The sequence below is a fragment of the Nematolebias whitei genome, chromosome 19 (genome assembly GCF_014905685.2).
Source record: "Nematolebias whitei isolate Nwh7 chromosome 19, NemWhi1, whole genome shotgun sequence".
NCBI lineage: Eukaryota > Metazoa > Chordata > Actinopteri > Cyprinodontiformes > Rivulidae > Nematolebias > Nematolebias whitei.
In genome coordinates, this window is record NC_056516.1 from 34,549,672 (window position 1) to 34,567,116 (window position 17,445).

The 17,445-nt window shown below is 38.7% G+C and overlaps 1 protein-coding gene across 1 annotated transcript in view; it reads left to right on the forward strand.

The window, feature by feature from the left end:
* The window catches only part of LOC119425514 (tenascin), a 33,600-nt gene that overhangs the window by 12,366 nt on the left and 3,789 nt on the right, over positions 1-17,445 (forward strand). Inside the window, exons 5-13 of the mRNA XM_037693042.1 lie at positions 610-725; positions 8,739-8,892; positions 9,456-9,725; positions 10,533-11,318; positions 12,963-13,024; positions 15,603-15,690; positions 15,969-16,103; positions 16,193-16,342; positions 16,433-16,575. Coding sequence (XP_037548970.1) covers positions 610-725; positions 8,739-8,892; positions 9,456-9,725; positions 10,533-11,318; positions 12,963-13,024; positions 15,603-15,690; positions 15,969-16,103; positions 16,193-16,342; positions 16,433-16,575 — 1,904 coding nt within the window. The remainder of the gene's footprint in view (positions 1-609; positions 726-8,738; positions 8,893-9,455; positions 9,726-10,532; positions 11,319-12,962; positions 13,025-15,602; positions 15,691-15,968; positions 16,104-16,192; positions 16,343-16,432; positions 16,576-17,445) is intronic.

Genomic DNA, 17,445 nt, shown 5'->3' on the forward strand with positions numbered 1-17,445 from the left:
GTCTAAAATTACCACTTTGCATATTTTGTAGAAGTTTTTTTTTTTACTTTAATTTATATTTTTGAGTGTTTGTTGCTCATATTTCATCACTTCTTGCTTTTTTCTAAACATATCGGGTTTTCTTTGTGTAATGAAGTCACTTAGTGTGTCTTTGTACTCATTCTTTGGCTTATGTAGTTATTTTTTCAGTTGGAGTATTTTTTTGTAGTTGAATTGTGTAATTTGTGTATCTGTCCGTGTTTTCCTGTCTTTTAGTTGCTCCATTGTGTCCTTTAACGTTGTATGTGCTTAGTTTGCATTTATTCTTGTTTGTCTTGATCCTTTTCTACTTTTATTCTTATTTTGTAACTGTTTAATCATTTTATTTTCATATATAGCAAGTAGTTCTTGTAGCCATTTTACATACGTTTATTGTATTCTGTGTTCTTTTTCTACATACTTTGTTTTTGTGTGGTTTTGTGATCATTTTGATTCTCTTTGAGGTAGTTCTACTCATTTGTTGTGATTGTTTTGCTTTTTCCAAAAGACTTAAACCCAAATACGTTGCAGAAAACAAAAATTGTCAGTACTGTGAGCGCCTCATAGTAAAGTATATAACTTCTCATTTAGCCATGGCAGGCGTCTCTCAGCTGAGCGCCCGGAACATCACAGAGTCGTCCGTCACTTTGGTTTGGACCCCACCTCCTGTTCAGTACGAAACCTACTACATCACCTTCACCAGTCAGGTATGTCCATCTGAGGTTATGATTCCTGTATTTTTCCCCTTAAACGCATTTCTACAGAAAGTTCTTGTTGGTGGCCCCCAATCCTTGATAAAGCCTGCAAAATGTCCAGAAGCTCTCAGGGAGATCCAAACAGACATTCTGGTCTTTGTTTCAGAACAGCTTCGTTCATGAGCAACTTGTTCATAAACCAGAAAGTAGGTAAAATGTTGCTCAAACAATAATCACCACAGCAACAGTGCAATTTGTTTGAGATTATTTGTAATATTCCTAAAGGCTCAATAAGTAAAAACTGAAATTATTATAGTTGTCAATAAAACGTCAATCATCCATCGCTTACCTTTAATTCTTCTTCCTTGATTTTGTCTGCTGGCGCTCCATCATCTTATTGTTTAAGCCAAACGAACTGGTTTATTCCTGCCATAAAAGCTCCAAAACCAGGTGTGGCAGAAACTAACACCTCGTTTCTCTTCTGAAAACACATGCTGCATTTCCTGAGTGATTCTCTTTAAACCCGGATTTCAGGACATTCCCCTTCCCTCACCGGAGCCGTGTACGATCCAGCATGAAGGTGTGACGTCAGCGACAGAGTTGGCAGCACAACCAGCATCAAACCAGCTGCTGCTCTGGTCGAAATGGGAAACAATAAAAGAAACATTGCAGCATAATTTGTCTGAGGGATCAGCTCAGTCTACAGGGAGCTAATATCATTTAAGTTTCATTTCTCTTTGCCCTTATGAGCCTTTGTAGCCTGTAAGCTACAGCGTATAAACCTTTAAAAATCTCTTCATTCTTCATATTATTACAGCTGAAAGTGCAAAACTGTAGAGAAAATAGAAAACCATCAGAAGCTGTTTCCACCTTGTTTGAAAAAAAAAAAATAGGTCACTTTATGTTGGATGACAATAAAGCAATGACAGAAAAATAGCCAGAAGGTGGATGGTCTCTGCCACGTCTTCACGCCTGCATTAAGAACACACAGGGTTCCCCATTACTTGTGATGGAGCATGAGCCACAATGCTTTAGAGCAAATCCTTGAGGGTCACTATCCTGCATGTTTTACGTGTTCGTACTCTTCGATGTGCTTTAAAATCCTTCAGAAACCTGCTCATCAATCATTCATACAAATCAAGCACATTGAAGCAGAGAAACACCTTATCAGGACTATGGCCTATCTGGAAGTGCTTCATGGACAAATCTCAACGTCTTGACGACAAACGCAAATGTAATGCGTTTATAAATGTGCTTGCTGGTAGAGTGTTTTGACGTCTCAAAACGTGTCCTGATAGGACAAACTGCGAAGAGATACTTTTATAATACCACTATCCATCCTCATTGCCTTTTCCATTTTTCTATCAAAAAAAAAAAAAAAAGTATTCTGATAAAAATAAGAGGCCGCGCTCTTGTAGCAGCAGCAACGTGCACTCCGCCCATCTTTCGGACGACTGTACGAACATAATCTCACTGTATCCCAGTGAAAATTAAGCTTATTCTGAGTCTGAAAGCATCTACAACATGAACAATTGGCCCTCATGGACCAGGATTGGACACCTCTGCTTCAGAGCATCCACAAAACTCTTTCATATGAAATTGTGTTTCATTTGAGGGGCTGTTGTGGACATGAGGGAATTTTATGACTCTAAGCACCAAAATAAAGAACAACTTTCATGGATTTAACAAAGCAAGTCCTTCTGCATCCATTGGAGGGTGATGCAGCACCCTCCACACTCTTAATCCCCATGGTTTTGCTTCCTTTACATGGATGCAATGGTTTATTATCGTAGTGGCAGTGTGTCACGATCCTGCTTTAAGCATGGATAAACAAAGCTGAAGCAAAAGTGGCATTGTGTCTAATCTATAACTGTTAATATATCAAGTTTACAGAAACAACCTAGAGTAGATTTGATCACTTCAATTATCTTTGTGCAGGTAAACACCTCATGTGAGACAATCAGAGTGAATTATGTTAGGGGAGGTGCATGGAGCATGGTGAGGGCACAGGAGACTGTCCCAGAGACACCAAAACACAGAAAATAACCTGCAGGCTTGCCAAGCCAGAAAACTGTACACAATTGGAAAATTTAACATTAAATGCTAAAAAAAACTGTAATTTACCACTATTTAATCACTTTCTGGTTGGAGTTAGACAATAATTTCCAGATTTGTTCTTGAAAATTAAAAGCTGAGTGGTTAGAGATTGGAGAAACTTATGGTCAGGGATAAAATGGATTGTTGCTTCTGAAGAGGAGGCAGAATCATTGTCTGATGTGACATCATTATTATAAGCATCATGGTGGTCTTTCTGTCCTAATGTTTGTGTATACGTTGTTCTGCTTAAATGCAAATGTCTGCTTTGACGTCTTCTCCATACACCAGTTAATCATTGAACTTTTATCAGCAATCTCACCATTACAAACTGTGTGATTCAGATGTTCATCGGGACTTTTCTGCACATGTGCGATCAATTTGACGTGGACGACGTTAAACAACTGGAGAGTTACTAAGTGCGCTGGTATTTGTGCGTCGTGTGTAGGAGAGACGCTGAGACAGAACAAGGCAGCGGAACAAAGAGAAACCCTTCATAACCTCACTTTCTAAATCGTTTGAATTTAAAACTGTCACTGAGATGAAAACGCTTGCTGCTTTAGATTACTGCTCGCACTGGACAGTTTACCACATCGCTGCACATGTTTGAACTTTTTCTTCAACATGCTTTGCCCTCACACACACAGTGTCACTATGATCGATCCAAACTGTAAGGATGGATGGATGGATGGATGGATGGATGGATGATGGATTATGGATGCATGCAGGGATGAATGGTTGCATGCAGGGTTGGATGGATGGATGCATGGATGGATGGGTGGATCTATGGATGAATAATGGATGGATGGATGGATGATGAATGGATGGATGGATGATGCATGCAGGGTTGGATGGATGGATGCATGGATAGATGGGTGTATCTATGGATGAATAATGAATGGATGGATGGATTGATGGATGGATGGATGATGGATGGATGGCTGGGTGGGCGGATGGTTGGATGGATGATTGTGTAGGTGGATGGATAGATGATGGATGCATGCAGGGATGGATGGATGGATGGATGGATGGAAGGATGGATGGATGGATGGATGCATGGATGGATGGATAGATGGATGGATGGATGCATGGATGGATGCATGGATGGATGGATGATGAATGATGGAGGGATGCATGGATGGATGCATGGATGGATGAATGGATGGATGATAGATGGATGGATGGATGGATGGATGGATGATGATGAATGGATGGATGGATGATGGATGGATAATGATGGATGGATGGATGATGGATGGATGATAGATGGATGGATGGATGGATGGATGGATGATGATGAATGGATGGATGGATGATGGATGGATAATGATGGATGGATTCATGCATGGATGTTCTTATATAATTAAAATAATCCTTTTTTAAACAGTCCCAAACAGCTTTTTATTCATTCACTTTTTTTGACAGTAGTTTAGTTATTATATAATTACTTAGTTATTAGAACTTAGTTATTTAATCATAAATTAGATAAAAACTTATAAAACGTATTTGTTTTTAAAATGTCAGTATTGAGCCTCGTAATTTATGTGAGAAATGTTTATTGTTTACTTGTCATCAACTAACTGTATAAATGAGTGAATAGTTTGCAGCATTCTCTGATGCTAGTCATCTCTGTTGTTACTATAAAATACACATTTAATGTAATAAAATACAAATTAAATAAAGTTAAAATTAGAATTTATACTCCAAGGTTAATGTCAAAATTAATGAACTTGCATTTAAATCAAATCTCTGTTTAGTCTTGGGATTATGGACGATCTGATGTAGCATCAAACAATCCAGGTTTGAATTTTAATCTGTGGAAAGTCATTGGGCTCAAAGGATCTGAAATAGTATTTAGTAAAAATATCTCATTATTTCTACATAAACCTTTAAATACCAAATTATATATGTTTATTTAACATCTAAATTCAACCTAATATTATGACACAATGCAAAAACCAAACAATCTGAACAGAACTAAGATTTAATACAGACCTCAGTCAAACAAGAGGAGTGAGTGATGTGAACTCTTCCAACGAAACAGGATGCAGATGTGCGAAGCTTGTTGTTATGGAAACAAGTAAACAGGATCAAAAACATGATGGCTGCCAGAGGAATGACATCACCACTGAGGCAGCTGTGACACAAGAGGACAGACAGACAGAAAGAGAGAGACAACGTTCTTTATCCATCGTTTACAGATACATAACAAGACGTCACATCAGCAGCAGCTGACGTGAGAGCAGATTATCAGCAGGAAGAGAGGAAAAGATTCGATCAGTACAACTACCAGATTATCTCTGCGTGTTTCCAGATTACAGAATCAGCTTGGTTTTCTGTTTCAACAGCAACAAGCAGACATCCCAGGACTGATTTTTTTTTCTTTCAATTAGACAATTTCCAAAATGAAGCATAATGAAACTAAATATACAAAAATATTCAGAGGATGAAGACAATCCAGTCTCCAGATGTTTGTTCCTGCCAGAAAACAATAAAGCTTAATGTTGAATTTATATTTATTAGAATCAGAATCAGAATAAGCTTTATTAACATTGTACTGAAATACAGTGAGATTATGTTTGTACAGTCGTCCAAAAGATGGGCGGAGTGCATGTTGCTGCTGCTACTGGAGCGCGGCCTCTTATCCTTTATCAGAATAATTTTTAGCGATAGAAAAGGGGAAAGATCATGAGGAGAGGATGGTGGTGTTACAAAAAACATCTCGTCACATCTTGTCCTATATCAGGAATTGATTTAAGATATCAAAAAACTCTACCAGAAGCACATTTATAAACCATTACATATGCATTTGATGGCAAGACAGTGAGATTTGTCCATGAAACACTTCCAGATAGGCCATAGTCCTGATAAGATGTTGGTGTCAGCCGGCACAGTTCTGATAAGCCTTCACAGAAGTTCTCGGGGAGGGGGAGAGGAGGGGAGGTTACGATAGACAATTTTTTTCTGGCAGACTGTTTATTTCTTGTCAGCCTTGAGTCCTGCTGGTACTTTCGATGATCCACAATGGCCAAATTTGTGGGCATTCCACTGGTCCGTGCTTATGAACCTCCTCTAGGGTCGTCCCCAACATGCTGGCGAGCCCAAGAAGCCGCAGGTGGCCTGCGATTCTCACAAATCGCTTCCATCTTATGGTTTAGCTCATAAATCAGCTGATTTTGAGTACTCAAAGCACGAACCAAACCTTCACACAGACTCGGCAGTTTTGCCATGGCCGAAACTGCTGCCGTCTTCGTCCTCAATAGCCGATAACATAGGAATCTGCCAATGCCAAAAAAGCAGAAACCGTGCTATCATGATTCCAATTATATAAACATCTTTGGCGTCCTCCTGAGACAATACGGAGAGACACATCAGCTCCCAAACGCCCCATGGATCCATGACATACCCTGCAACGTGCATCCTAGCGGGGCATGAGGGCTCTCCAGGACCCTGTCGCTTTGTTGAAAAGATTTTGTCCATTGCGTTAAAAGTCCAGCTCACCAGATCCATGACAGTAGCTTTTGTTTCCGAAGATGTGTAATAGGAGCTCCAATACACAGACAGAGAGCAAAAAAGCAGGAGGAGAACAGGAGAAAAAGAGAAAAGGTGTCCGCTTTGCACAAGAGCGAGTGCAGAAAAAAGATTATTGAATGAGAATAAAAACTCCACTGAATTGCTAATTTAGAAAAAAACAAAACATTTTGATGCTTTTAGACAATTTTGACAAGTAAAACAACATAATTGTTCATTTTTCACCCAAAAAAAGTAAACCCTCTGTAACTCTATCATTTTGCAGCATAATAAAGAATACTCAAATAAAACCTGTTGAAAGGTTTATAACGTGTGAGTAAACCTTTTCTGTAACAACAACATTGAGTTTCCATCCATCCATCCATCCATCCATTTTCTTTACCCGCTTATTCCATTTTGGGTCACGGGGGTCGCCGGTGCCCATGTCCAGCAATCACTGTGCAAGATTTTTTTTCAGATTTTTTTTTACCAGTCTTCCAGAAAAACTTTTGAAAAACTGAAGCAATAAAGTAATTTCCTGAAAAGCTGTTGGGTTTTCAAGTGATTTGACATGTAAACTAACCACTGACCTTAAACTTGCTCTTTCCTATAAAGTTGCACGCAGTTCATCTTCTCAGTGGGTGTAACCACCGTCTCCACCTTCATCAGTTTCTCATCATGCTCTTCTGAGTCATGAGCTGTGGGAGCTGTCAGTTTGGGATGTTTGGATTTTATCATTTCTGCTGTCAAGGTGCTGGATTTTATTTACTGTAATCATTATACTGCATGCCCTGTGATGGACTTGCGACCCGTCCAGGGTGTACCCGGCCCCTCGCACAGTGATTGCTGGACATGGGCACCAGTGACCCCCGTGACCCAAAATGGAATAAACGGGTAAAGATAATGGATGGATGGATGGATTATACTGCATTTTCAGTTGCCTTTTAGTTATTTCTTTTGTGCAAAAATAAAAACTTTTAACATTGGAGAAATTCCACAGACTGGGATAAATTGTGCCATTTTGAGTTAATCTTAAATGTTTTTTTAAGAGTTATGATACAAGATGGCTCAATTTTACAGAAGATATGTAAGTGAATGTTACTGCTTTTTCCAAAATGGCCTCTTTAACTGTCAGTGAAAATGTTGAACTGGGGACAAGTACAAGTAAATTTGTCACAGGGATCAATCAATAGTGGTTTCAAAAAGGAAAATTACAGAAAGCATTTAAAATATGCATTTTGAATATACTTTCACTTTAATGGCTTTTCTTGGTAATAAAATATTTTTTTACTGCAATAATTGCAGAAACAATCAAAAACCAAAAATGTGATCACCATTTTTTTTTTTTTTTTTAATGAATGCAAACTTAAAAACATGTGGACTGGTCTTGACAATGTAGACTGGTCTATTTTCCAGAGGTTCTTCGTGGCCGGGTCAACGCTTATCCTCGACATCGTCAGCGCTACACACCACAGAGCCTGGCTCTGTTTCTAAAATGTGTCATGAATTAATCAGAAGCCTCCATTTAAATGCTGTCGTCATGAAATGAATGAACTGAATGAATGCATTTTGACTCAAATACACAGATCTAGGCAACCAAAATGGTGACCAACGGTAACAACCAGCTGTGGTGCATTTATGGTACAATCTGCCATCTTTTCATTGACTAGCATGCTCAACTGTTAACGTAACGGTTTAATAAGATGCAGCTTTTGAATTATGGAAAGTTTTACTATGTAAATTTCATGAATAATGTGCTTTCAAAAGCATTGATTTAGAGAAAAACATGGCAATATTCTAATTTAAATACATGAAATGAGCATTGTCAGCCTCAAAAGGTCCAAACTTTCCTCCTCATTGCAGTTTGATTTAATGCACCCAAAGTAGAAGATGTTTGTAACTTCCTAAAAATCTTGATCAGGAGTAAAAAAAAAATCCAGTCTGAGACTAAGAAGGAAAGCTTATTCTAATAAAGATGAAGACGTTGTGATAAATTAGTTGTTTTAATTGGAAACAAGCTTTGTTGTTAGGCTGTCTGAGTTCAAGTCAGCAAATGAATTTACAGTTTTAATTATTATTTTGTTGGTTTTTGTTTTGTTTGTTGCTGGAAGACTGTCCTCTACTGGTCATTATGCACAACTGCACAGATACATATTCCAGCACTGGTTCACCAGAAGAAGAGCAAGGAAAGCCAGAGGGGAAAACTTAAATAAATAAATCACATTATACAAACATGCACTTTTTTATTTATCAAAAGTTGCAAAATCTTTAGTTTAATATGATATGAGTAGTCACTTGCATTTACTGACACTTGCAATATAAAATAAATAGTTCTATATAGGTTCATATTATTCTTTGTTACTGTAGAAAGAAAGAGAAATACGTCACTTAATGGAACTATTTTGTCGTCTTGCTCCACAGAAGGAAAAGGATCAACGGATAAGCTCACAGGTGAACGGAAGCCAGTCCACCTTCACCCAGACGGGCCTGGCAGCCAGTCAGGAGTACGATGTTAAGATTTACGGAGAGCTCCAAGGCAGAAAAGGAGCTGAGAGCGCAACTGAATTTATGACCCGTAAGGTTTTAACAGTTTTTGAGTTTGTTGACGATTACATTCACTCTGACTTCCTCTTTATAACCAAATACAGCCACAGACATTGGAATTTTAGGAGCTGTTCATAAAAGTTTTAAAAAAATCATTTTGATATCAATAGACACATTGAAAATAGACAACTGTGTCATCTGTGCCTGAAACTAAAGTTCAAATAAAATGCAGCTGACTGTAATATTTACAGAATGCCTTCACTGTGAAAGAACACAGGAAAAAGGACTTCTGACTAAGTTGTTGGCACATTTAATTTATGCAAGTAGCACAATTTGCTGTGAGAGCTTAAATGATTCCGCTTTGCTGCTCTGTAGAAGATGTAATATGTGGTAAACTCAGGGATGCTGTCCAAAAGTGATGAGGAAGACTTGGACTGCAGGAGTGTAATAGTGTGTTTAGAATGCACTCTCAGGTGTGCAGGAGAAACAGAAAATCCGAGGGGATCTTTCTGTCAGTGTGCTCCCTCACTCCTAAAGCTTTATTTTACCTATTATGTCTAAATGCAAAGAGTAAATCCTGTTTTCATTCTTCAGTCATCTCTCGTCCAACCAACCTCCAAGTTGTCAAGACAACCTCCAACTCTGCAGTTGTTCAATGGGAGCCATCGCAGGGAGAGGTTGACAGGTACCGTTTGACCATACTACCCGATGATGGCGCAGGGAGGAGTCGAGAACTAAGTATACCAGCTGGACAAACCTCTGCACATATTCGACAGCTGGAGGCAGGGCGTTTATACAACATCTTATTGGTGGCAGAGAAGGGACTGGTCCAAAGCCATCCAGTGAACACCCAGGTAGTTCCTGGTGAGTAGTAACGTTTAACTTACCTGTTAAAGACCTTGAGCATCATGTGGTCACTCAAAAATTGTTCCACAGACTCGGAAAAACTAATGAACGAATGGTGCATTTTCAGTTTGTTGCTAATGTCCAGGCTGTTTCGAGAATTGAGGACAGCTGGGAAGTGAACCTGTATGTGTTTAAACACCTCATTATTCTCTGCATCACATCATATAAAACACATTACGGTGGACTATGTTAAAGTTAATGAAGTAATGCCCTGACTTCTCCATCTGCTGCTGAGCTTAGTCATACTTCCTTCTCACCAGAGCCAAACATCGTCTCTTCAGGCAAAACACTAACTTTTAATTTCTTCTTACAGGTTCTACATGGACACCGTCTTCATTTCTTTGTTGATTACTGCCAAATTGTTTTGATAATATAACTTCAGCTTTCTTTTTGAATGTATATATTTATATAATCACTTCAACACTTGCTCATCATTATGTGCTTCTGTGCAAGATTTTTTTTTAATTATCAAGCTGTTGACCTTCAACCAAAGATTAAGAGCATGTTAGGATTTATTTACATTTTTTTTGTCTCCAAACCCTATGTGTCATTTTTCACCACTTGTTATGTCCGTCCAAACAGGTCTCACTTGTAAATGAGTCTTCAAGTCTCAATGTGACTTATCTGTTTAACTAAAGGTTGAATTGAATTGAATTAAATAATAAACTTGCTTTTTTCCCTTTACTAGATATGACACCTGAAATAATTATATTCACATGTGATGACATTATATAATTCAAATGCTCATTCCTCTCACATCTTTAGGCAATACTTTATCAAGAGCTCATACAGAGGATCTGACGATGCAGGTCACACAAGCACCAGGACGCAATGCTGACAGCAAGGACCAAGAATTTAATTCATCACCTGGGGTGCAAGAAGTTGACCAGCAGGGTGGGAGAAGCCATGACTTTGTAGATGTTGGAGCCTCCTCAGCCAGTATTAATGCCAGGACCAAATCTTTGGTTGGCAAAATGGTGGCAAGAAATGGTACCAGACCCAGAGTTGTGGGAAGGCCTCTGTTGTCAAAGCCAAAAATTCCAGGCTCTTTTAGGTTCAATGCAAGCAGAATTATGCCTGGAGGGAGAATATCTGTCCCTGGCTCTGTTCATAAAAACCCAAAAGTGGCAGAAAAAGAAGAAGAAACTGAAATCAAAAGCCTTCAACCATATGTTCTTACAATCAGGGACTCTGGGAAAGACCAGAGTGAAGAGGCATCAACCTCTGAGAAGATTGATGACATAAGCCCAACTGTGATGCCTGGGAGTGATTCTGAAACAAACAAGCAAAGAGGCTCAGAGGAACCATCTTCTGCTATTGGCTCAAAAAGGCAACCAGATGTTGGCATTGCTCTGCCTGGAAATGACACTAATTTGGTGTCTTTGAACACAACTGGGACTATTCAAGGCCAAGAGAAAAAATGTCTGAATAAAATTAAAGTAACACACTTCAGATTACCCCTAAAGGACAGAGTCAATAGGTACAGAGGGGATGGGAAAGGGCTGGAAGGGAACACAACAGGGTCAGATCCAAATGAAACACCCCCACATGGTGGGACAGATCTCGACTATACACCAGATCCTTTACATAAAATCATAACAGACACTTTTGACAATTTAAATATCACAAAAATTTCAGTTCACCTGTTCAAACCTTTGAACTTTTCAGCTGATGCAGACACTGTGAGGATGCATATTTTGAAGGGACTAGGCTCAATGTCTGGATCAACCTCAGAGTCATCATCATCTGATGCTTCAGAACCACCATCTTTACTAAAACGTTTGATCTCATCCTCCCCCGCATCATTACCGTCACCTTCCATGTCACCACCATTATTTTTATCATCCTCCAGCTCAAATGAATTTGATTCACGTGGGAGCAATGAACTTGTCTCTTCCACCGACTCACCATTGCCTGAGGATAGCAAACTATCACACTCGGGTGAAAGTAAAACACCCCTTTTCCACCAAACCCCTCCAAAACGTGGATCCATGCATCGTGTATACCAAAACTTTCAATTACTTCCAAATAAAACTCATCAAGATTTAAACATTTATCAAAACCTTTTGTCTCAATTGAACCACACCTCAAAACAAGACACAGATGTTAATTTACCTGTGAAGAACATGAGCAGAGACAAAGATGCAAAATTTACATCTGAATCCTCTAGGGTTGAACAGGGCCCAAAAAGAATACTGAGAGAAAGAGCAAAGATCCCTGTTCGTCGTCCCTTTCTAAAGGGGAGTTATCCACGTCAACCCACTGTAAATGTTCGAAACCAAACTCGTACTAATCTGAAGTATTTTACTCAGCCCTCCCAACTTTCAAACCCTAAAACACATACAAATATACATACAGATACACAGATCAAGCAGGTGTTTTCCACTAAAGTGCCGGCTTCATCGTCCCCAGTTTTTGATGCTGTGACAGTAAGTGAACTAAATAAAAACATGGGGATGAACAAACTTTCCACAACAAGCTCACCAAATGAGTTGGATCCGACCACAAGAAGAAGGGGTGTGCCTGTCTTCCGTCGTCCAAATTTTCGTCAACCACGCCTACATGGTGAATCTTTCCAAAACAAAACTTTAACAAACTTGAGACGTCACTATCCATACAGAGGTTTTACGCGCAAGTTTTTCCCAACTAGAAAGCAAAACAATGGGATCTTAACCACTGGAGATCAAACAAATCATGTAGGAATAGACAATACCACTGAAAGCCCTGAAACTCAGCCTCAGCACCAGAATGTTGACAGGTCTTTTCACAGTTCCCCAACTAATAAATCAGGAGATCAAGAAAACTACCAGTTAAGTCATGTAGCCCTTACAGATGTTCACGAAACTACTGCAAGCAAAGAAAGAAAAGCGATAGAAAAGGGTGATAGTACTCTGAATGACATGGACGCCACCAGAGATTTTGCCAGTCACAAGGAAAGATTAGATCCTGGTAGAAATACTAGTGTTGCAAATCATAATAGCCCATCTTACCAACTCAATTTTAGACCAACAAAACCAGAAACAGGTCCAAATAGACAGCCCCCGTCAAGAACTTTAATAGCAAAGCATCATAACATCCACAGTATCAGTGATAGTCAAAATAAAGATCACTTTAAAACAACTCATACTGTGACAAGCCTATTGGATACTGAAGCCAATCAAACAAATGGTACTGAATCAGATGTTTCTTCCTCAGTCATGAGAGAACCTCTGAACTTTGTTGGAGTGACTAACCGAACATCTCATGGTTACACACTGGTTTGGGAATCACCAGAAGGGAAATATAACAACTTTCTAGTAAGCAGAACAGAACCTAAGCAAGACGAAGATCCGCAACAGAAGGGAAGTACACAAAAAGAATACGTAGATCAAAGTATCAAAGAAGTAACATCAGAAAATATAGGTCGTGATGATGACAACAGATTATCTGAAATTTCTGTTTCTCAAGTCCCAAGTACCCAAGATGGCATAGTAGCCAAATCAAGCAGTAGCAACAAAACCTTCAAAAAAGTGCTTCCTGGTTCAGCTCGCTCCCTCCAGTTTGAACATCTGCCTCCACAAAGGGACTATACCTTGACTTTGCTGGGAAGGGGTCCTGGCCTTCTGTCCAAACTGCACAAGCTTGTCATCAGTACAGGTACACAGAATGGTGATTGCCGTACAACATGAATTCCTACTGTGCCATCAAATATGTGTTGTCGAACTAATTTCATTTCTTCATTTGTTTCAGTCTGTTCAAAGTAGATATTTTTGTTCACAAAAAGCTGGTTAAATCACTTGTTCAGTTGTGAACTAATCAATTGTCTCGAGTACTACCGAACATACTTTTTCCTTTCCTATTAAACACCTTCTGCTCAAGCATTTTTCTCTAGAAAACTGTAAACCTGAAATTTACAGTTTCAAATTTGTCAATTCTTGAGTTTCTCACCTGGGTTTATGTTTATCTGTTTTCTCTTTGAGATGTTGTGTTTTGTGTTGTATTTGTGCACTCATTCTTTTGCTTCTATGAATATGTGAAATACCTATAGTCATGATTTACTTCACAAAAAACAACATCCTCTCAATTATTAAGCCTATCTTAGTTATTTGATGTCAAAATTCAGATATGAACAAACACATGTATAGTGTTGATTTGTGAATTGTTGCTGGATATTTTCAAGTTCAAAATTTGTGAGCCTTTATTTATGTTGTTTGTTTTAAGCATGATGTGGATCCATTTGGACATGATAAAAAATGGGCAGTGATAACAATCATCACCACACAAATCATACTGAATATGCAGTTAGTGGATGCTTTTGATGTAACTTGTTCATTAGCTAGGTATTTTTTTATGATTTGACCCAATTTGAACGCTTTTAAATTGTAATTAGAAAAGGACCGATTACTCAGCCTTGAAGAACTCCATTAAGTAATCATATTGCACATGTTTTTGTTTTGACTTTCTTGAACCAAAACAAATTCTTCTAATCTGATCCTATGGTATAGTCCACTGAGCTGACATGAGAAACATCATAAAACAGCTCATACTGCTTTGGTCTTCTCTCATTCAGGGTAAGCTAACAGCCCAACTATAATGATACCCCTTCATCTCTCACTTACATCAGTGTAAAATCAGCTAGTCACTTTACATTTGGTTTCTCTTTCCCTTTTACATTCAAATGCAAAATAAAGAAATTGGCAATTTATTGGCATTCCAAGAAAGATTAATTGTTTATTTACAGATATAGCAGTCAGAAATGTGCCAATGCTGTTTAGAGTCTATTTGAGTACACGGCATATTTTACCCCCCACCCCCCCAAAAAAAATTTATGTTTTACTTCAAATTCTTGAACTTGTGTTATTCTAATATCTGAATGTTTTTATGTCATTTCACCTTTCATAATCTTCAAAAGATATGTCTCTGTTACTTTATGTCATAATCATTCATTCCAGCCATGCTTTTGTTTTCAGGTTTGATATATGAGCTGCTAACTACTGTGTTCAAAATGTTGTCATTCTCTCCTTTGCTGCTGTCCAGGAGTCATCATCACCTTTTACTGTCTCTGTGTGTATAATCTGTATACTGTATATATGTTTGCACTGTACATATATACACAAACTCTTTGAGGCACTAAAATAAATGTGTGAATGAATAAATAATAATGAACAGTTTATTTTTTTCCGGTGGCCTTTTTTGTTGTTGTTGAAAATGTATGTATTATTTTGAAAAATGTGTTTGGTTGTTTTTTTTAATATCCTTATTTGCATTTTTATTATATAGTCAATTGATCATTTTTATAGTAATTTTATTTTTACGCCAATCTTTTTTGTTATTATAGCTTTTATTTACCTCTTGGTTTGCATTTTATTTACCCTCCAGGCCCAGAACCTCCATCCAACATAGTCTTCAGTAAAGTGACAGAAAACTCGATGACAGTGTCATGGACCAAACCAACGAGTACCGTTAATGGTTTCAAAGTCACATACACCCATTCTGACGATGGTAATCTTTTTTTTTTCACTTTCATTATGAAGAATCTATGCCAATTTGCAAGTCTGTATGACCATAATGACATTCATAGCTAAAATTGTGACCATTTTTTACTGTCAAGCACAATCCTACAACCAGTTTGAATTTAACAAAACTTGATGTTGGGCAGTGTCAGTTCAGACCATGATCCAGAAACATTTATGCACACAGAAGCATATATTTCAACAAAAAGCTGACTTATACGGCCTAAAACCTAAACATCTCTGTCTCTCAAACAATCTCAAATTTCCCATCATATTTCTTTACGCAGGTGAGCCAGTATCGGTGTCAGTGGATTCTAAGGACTCCGCTCTGAACTTGTCTCAGCTTACTCCTGGATCATCTTATGAGGTTACAATCATCTCCACCCTCGGACTCGATGAAAGTGACCCAATCAAAGACTTTGTCATGACTCGTGAGTTCTGCAGGTTCTTCTTGAGTTTAACTCAGCAAGTGCTGAACGCAACGGGAGCAGAACAAATTGTTTTACGTTTGATGCATTCATCTTAAAATAATCTTTGTATGTTTTTGTATAATTGTCTTTTGCAGCAAGTCACATTTTGTAATGTTTTTAACAAGCACTGGATTTTAAAAAAATGATCTGTTTGCATTTTTTCTATGAAATGTTTCATTCTGGATATTTCTCAGTGTTTATTTCAAACAAAATGATCTAAGATTTTCTATCTCTCACAGTCCCTGACCCCCCCACGGACTTGCAAGCCATGAATGTCACTGACTCAACAGCATTGTTATTATGGCGCCCGGCGCTGGCTGCTGTTGATAAGTATGCCATCGTCTATGGCTCAGGGACAGGTACCCACCACAGCTGTTCAGTTTCGTCTATAGCTCGAAAACATTTTGTTCTATCCCATGAAATTGCAGTTTTGAGCTGGAGTGTGTGTTCTTGGTCTCTGCAGATTCAGAGCTGAGGATCACAGTTTCTGGAAATGCAGCTGAGCATCAGCTCCATGGTCTGGAAGAATCCACCACATACACCATCACCATCAGCAGCCAGCTGGGCAGCCTGGAGAGTTCACCTGCCACGACCAGCTTCACCACCAGCAGCAGTCAGCGCACAAACACCAGATACACACAAACACCATATTGAAGTAAAGATTGCAATGATATCTAACAGACAAAACTTGTTTTCTCTCCAGCTTCTGCCAGGGATTCAGATGAAGCAAAAGACCTCCAAGCCAAGAACGTGACCCCTCGCACCGCTCTTGTGTCATGGACACCACCATCAAGGCCTGCGGATGGATACATACTGATCTATCAGACCAAAGATGAAAAACCAAAGGTGAGAAAAGTTTTAATCAACTGTTGAATAATTTTACTTCTATTTAGATTTGTTTCCATTGCATTTTAAATACTTTAGCATCTAAGCGTAATGGTAGACTGGCACTGTTAGCAACTAGTAACAAAACATTATTTTTTTATCAAAATGTAGTCAGAAACATCCAGGGGTGGAAGTACCGAATTACAAATACTCACATTACTGTAATTAAATAGATTTTTTTGGGGGTACTTGTACTTTTATGAGCATTTCTTTCAGGTGTGTAATTTTACTCATACTTAAGTATAATTTAGACCATGTAATCTACTTCACTACTTTTCAAGTCAGAAGTTGCTACTGAGTACGGACGCAATTTGAATTAATATTCAAACCGTTCATCTGCATTTTTGTTGCCAATAAGGCTCTCGGATCGCGAACACGACAATGTAAGCAAAGGACAACTCTGTAGAGTCATTTAGAGTCTACTCTTCACAGTCAAGCAAAGCCGGATAGACTCTGTTAACTTATAATGCCCCTTTTCCACAGTTCCTCCTTGGCCCCACTTTACCCTGCTCAGGCCGGTTCCGTGTTCTTTTCCACAGGGCCTTCTTTGTGGAACCTGCTGTTTTTTCAGTACCTACCTGTGGTTCCACTGAGGCCAAGCAGGACCCTAAAACGTGACGTCAGTGCACTGTTGGTTACTGATTGGTCGGGGGCGGAGTCATTGGTTGGTGGGCGAAGTTTCAGAAACTTCCACCGCAACCCAATCCGCCATTTTTTTTTTTTACTTGCCACTAGAAACAACTCGAATCTGGAGGAGTGTATTTTGGAGTATTTTGAAGGTATAAACAAACAATAATGTCTCAACCGTGGTCAAATGCTGAAATAGTTCCT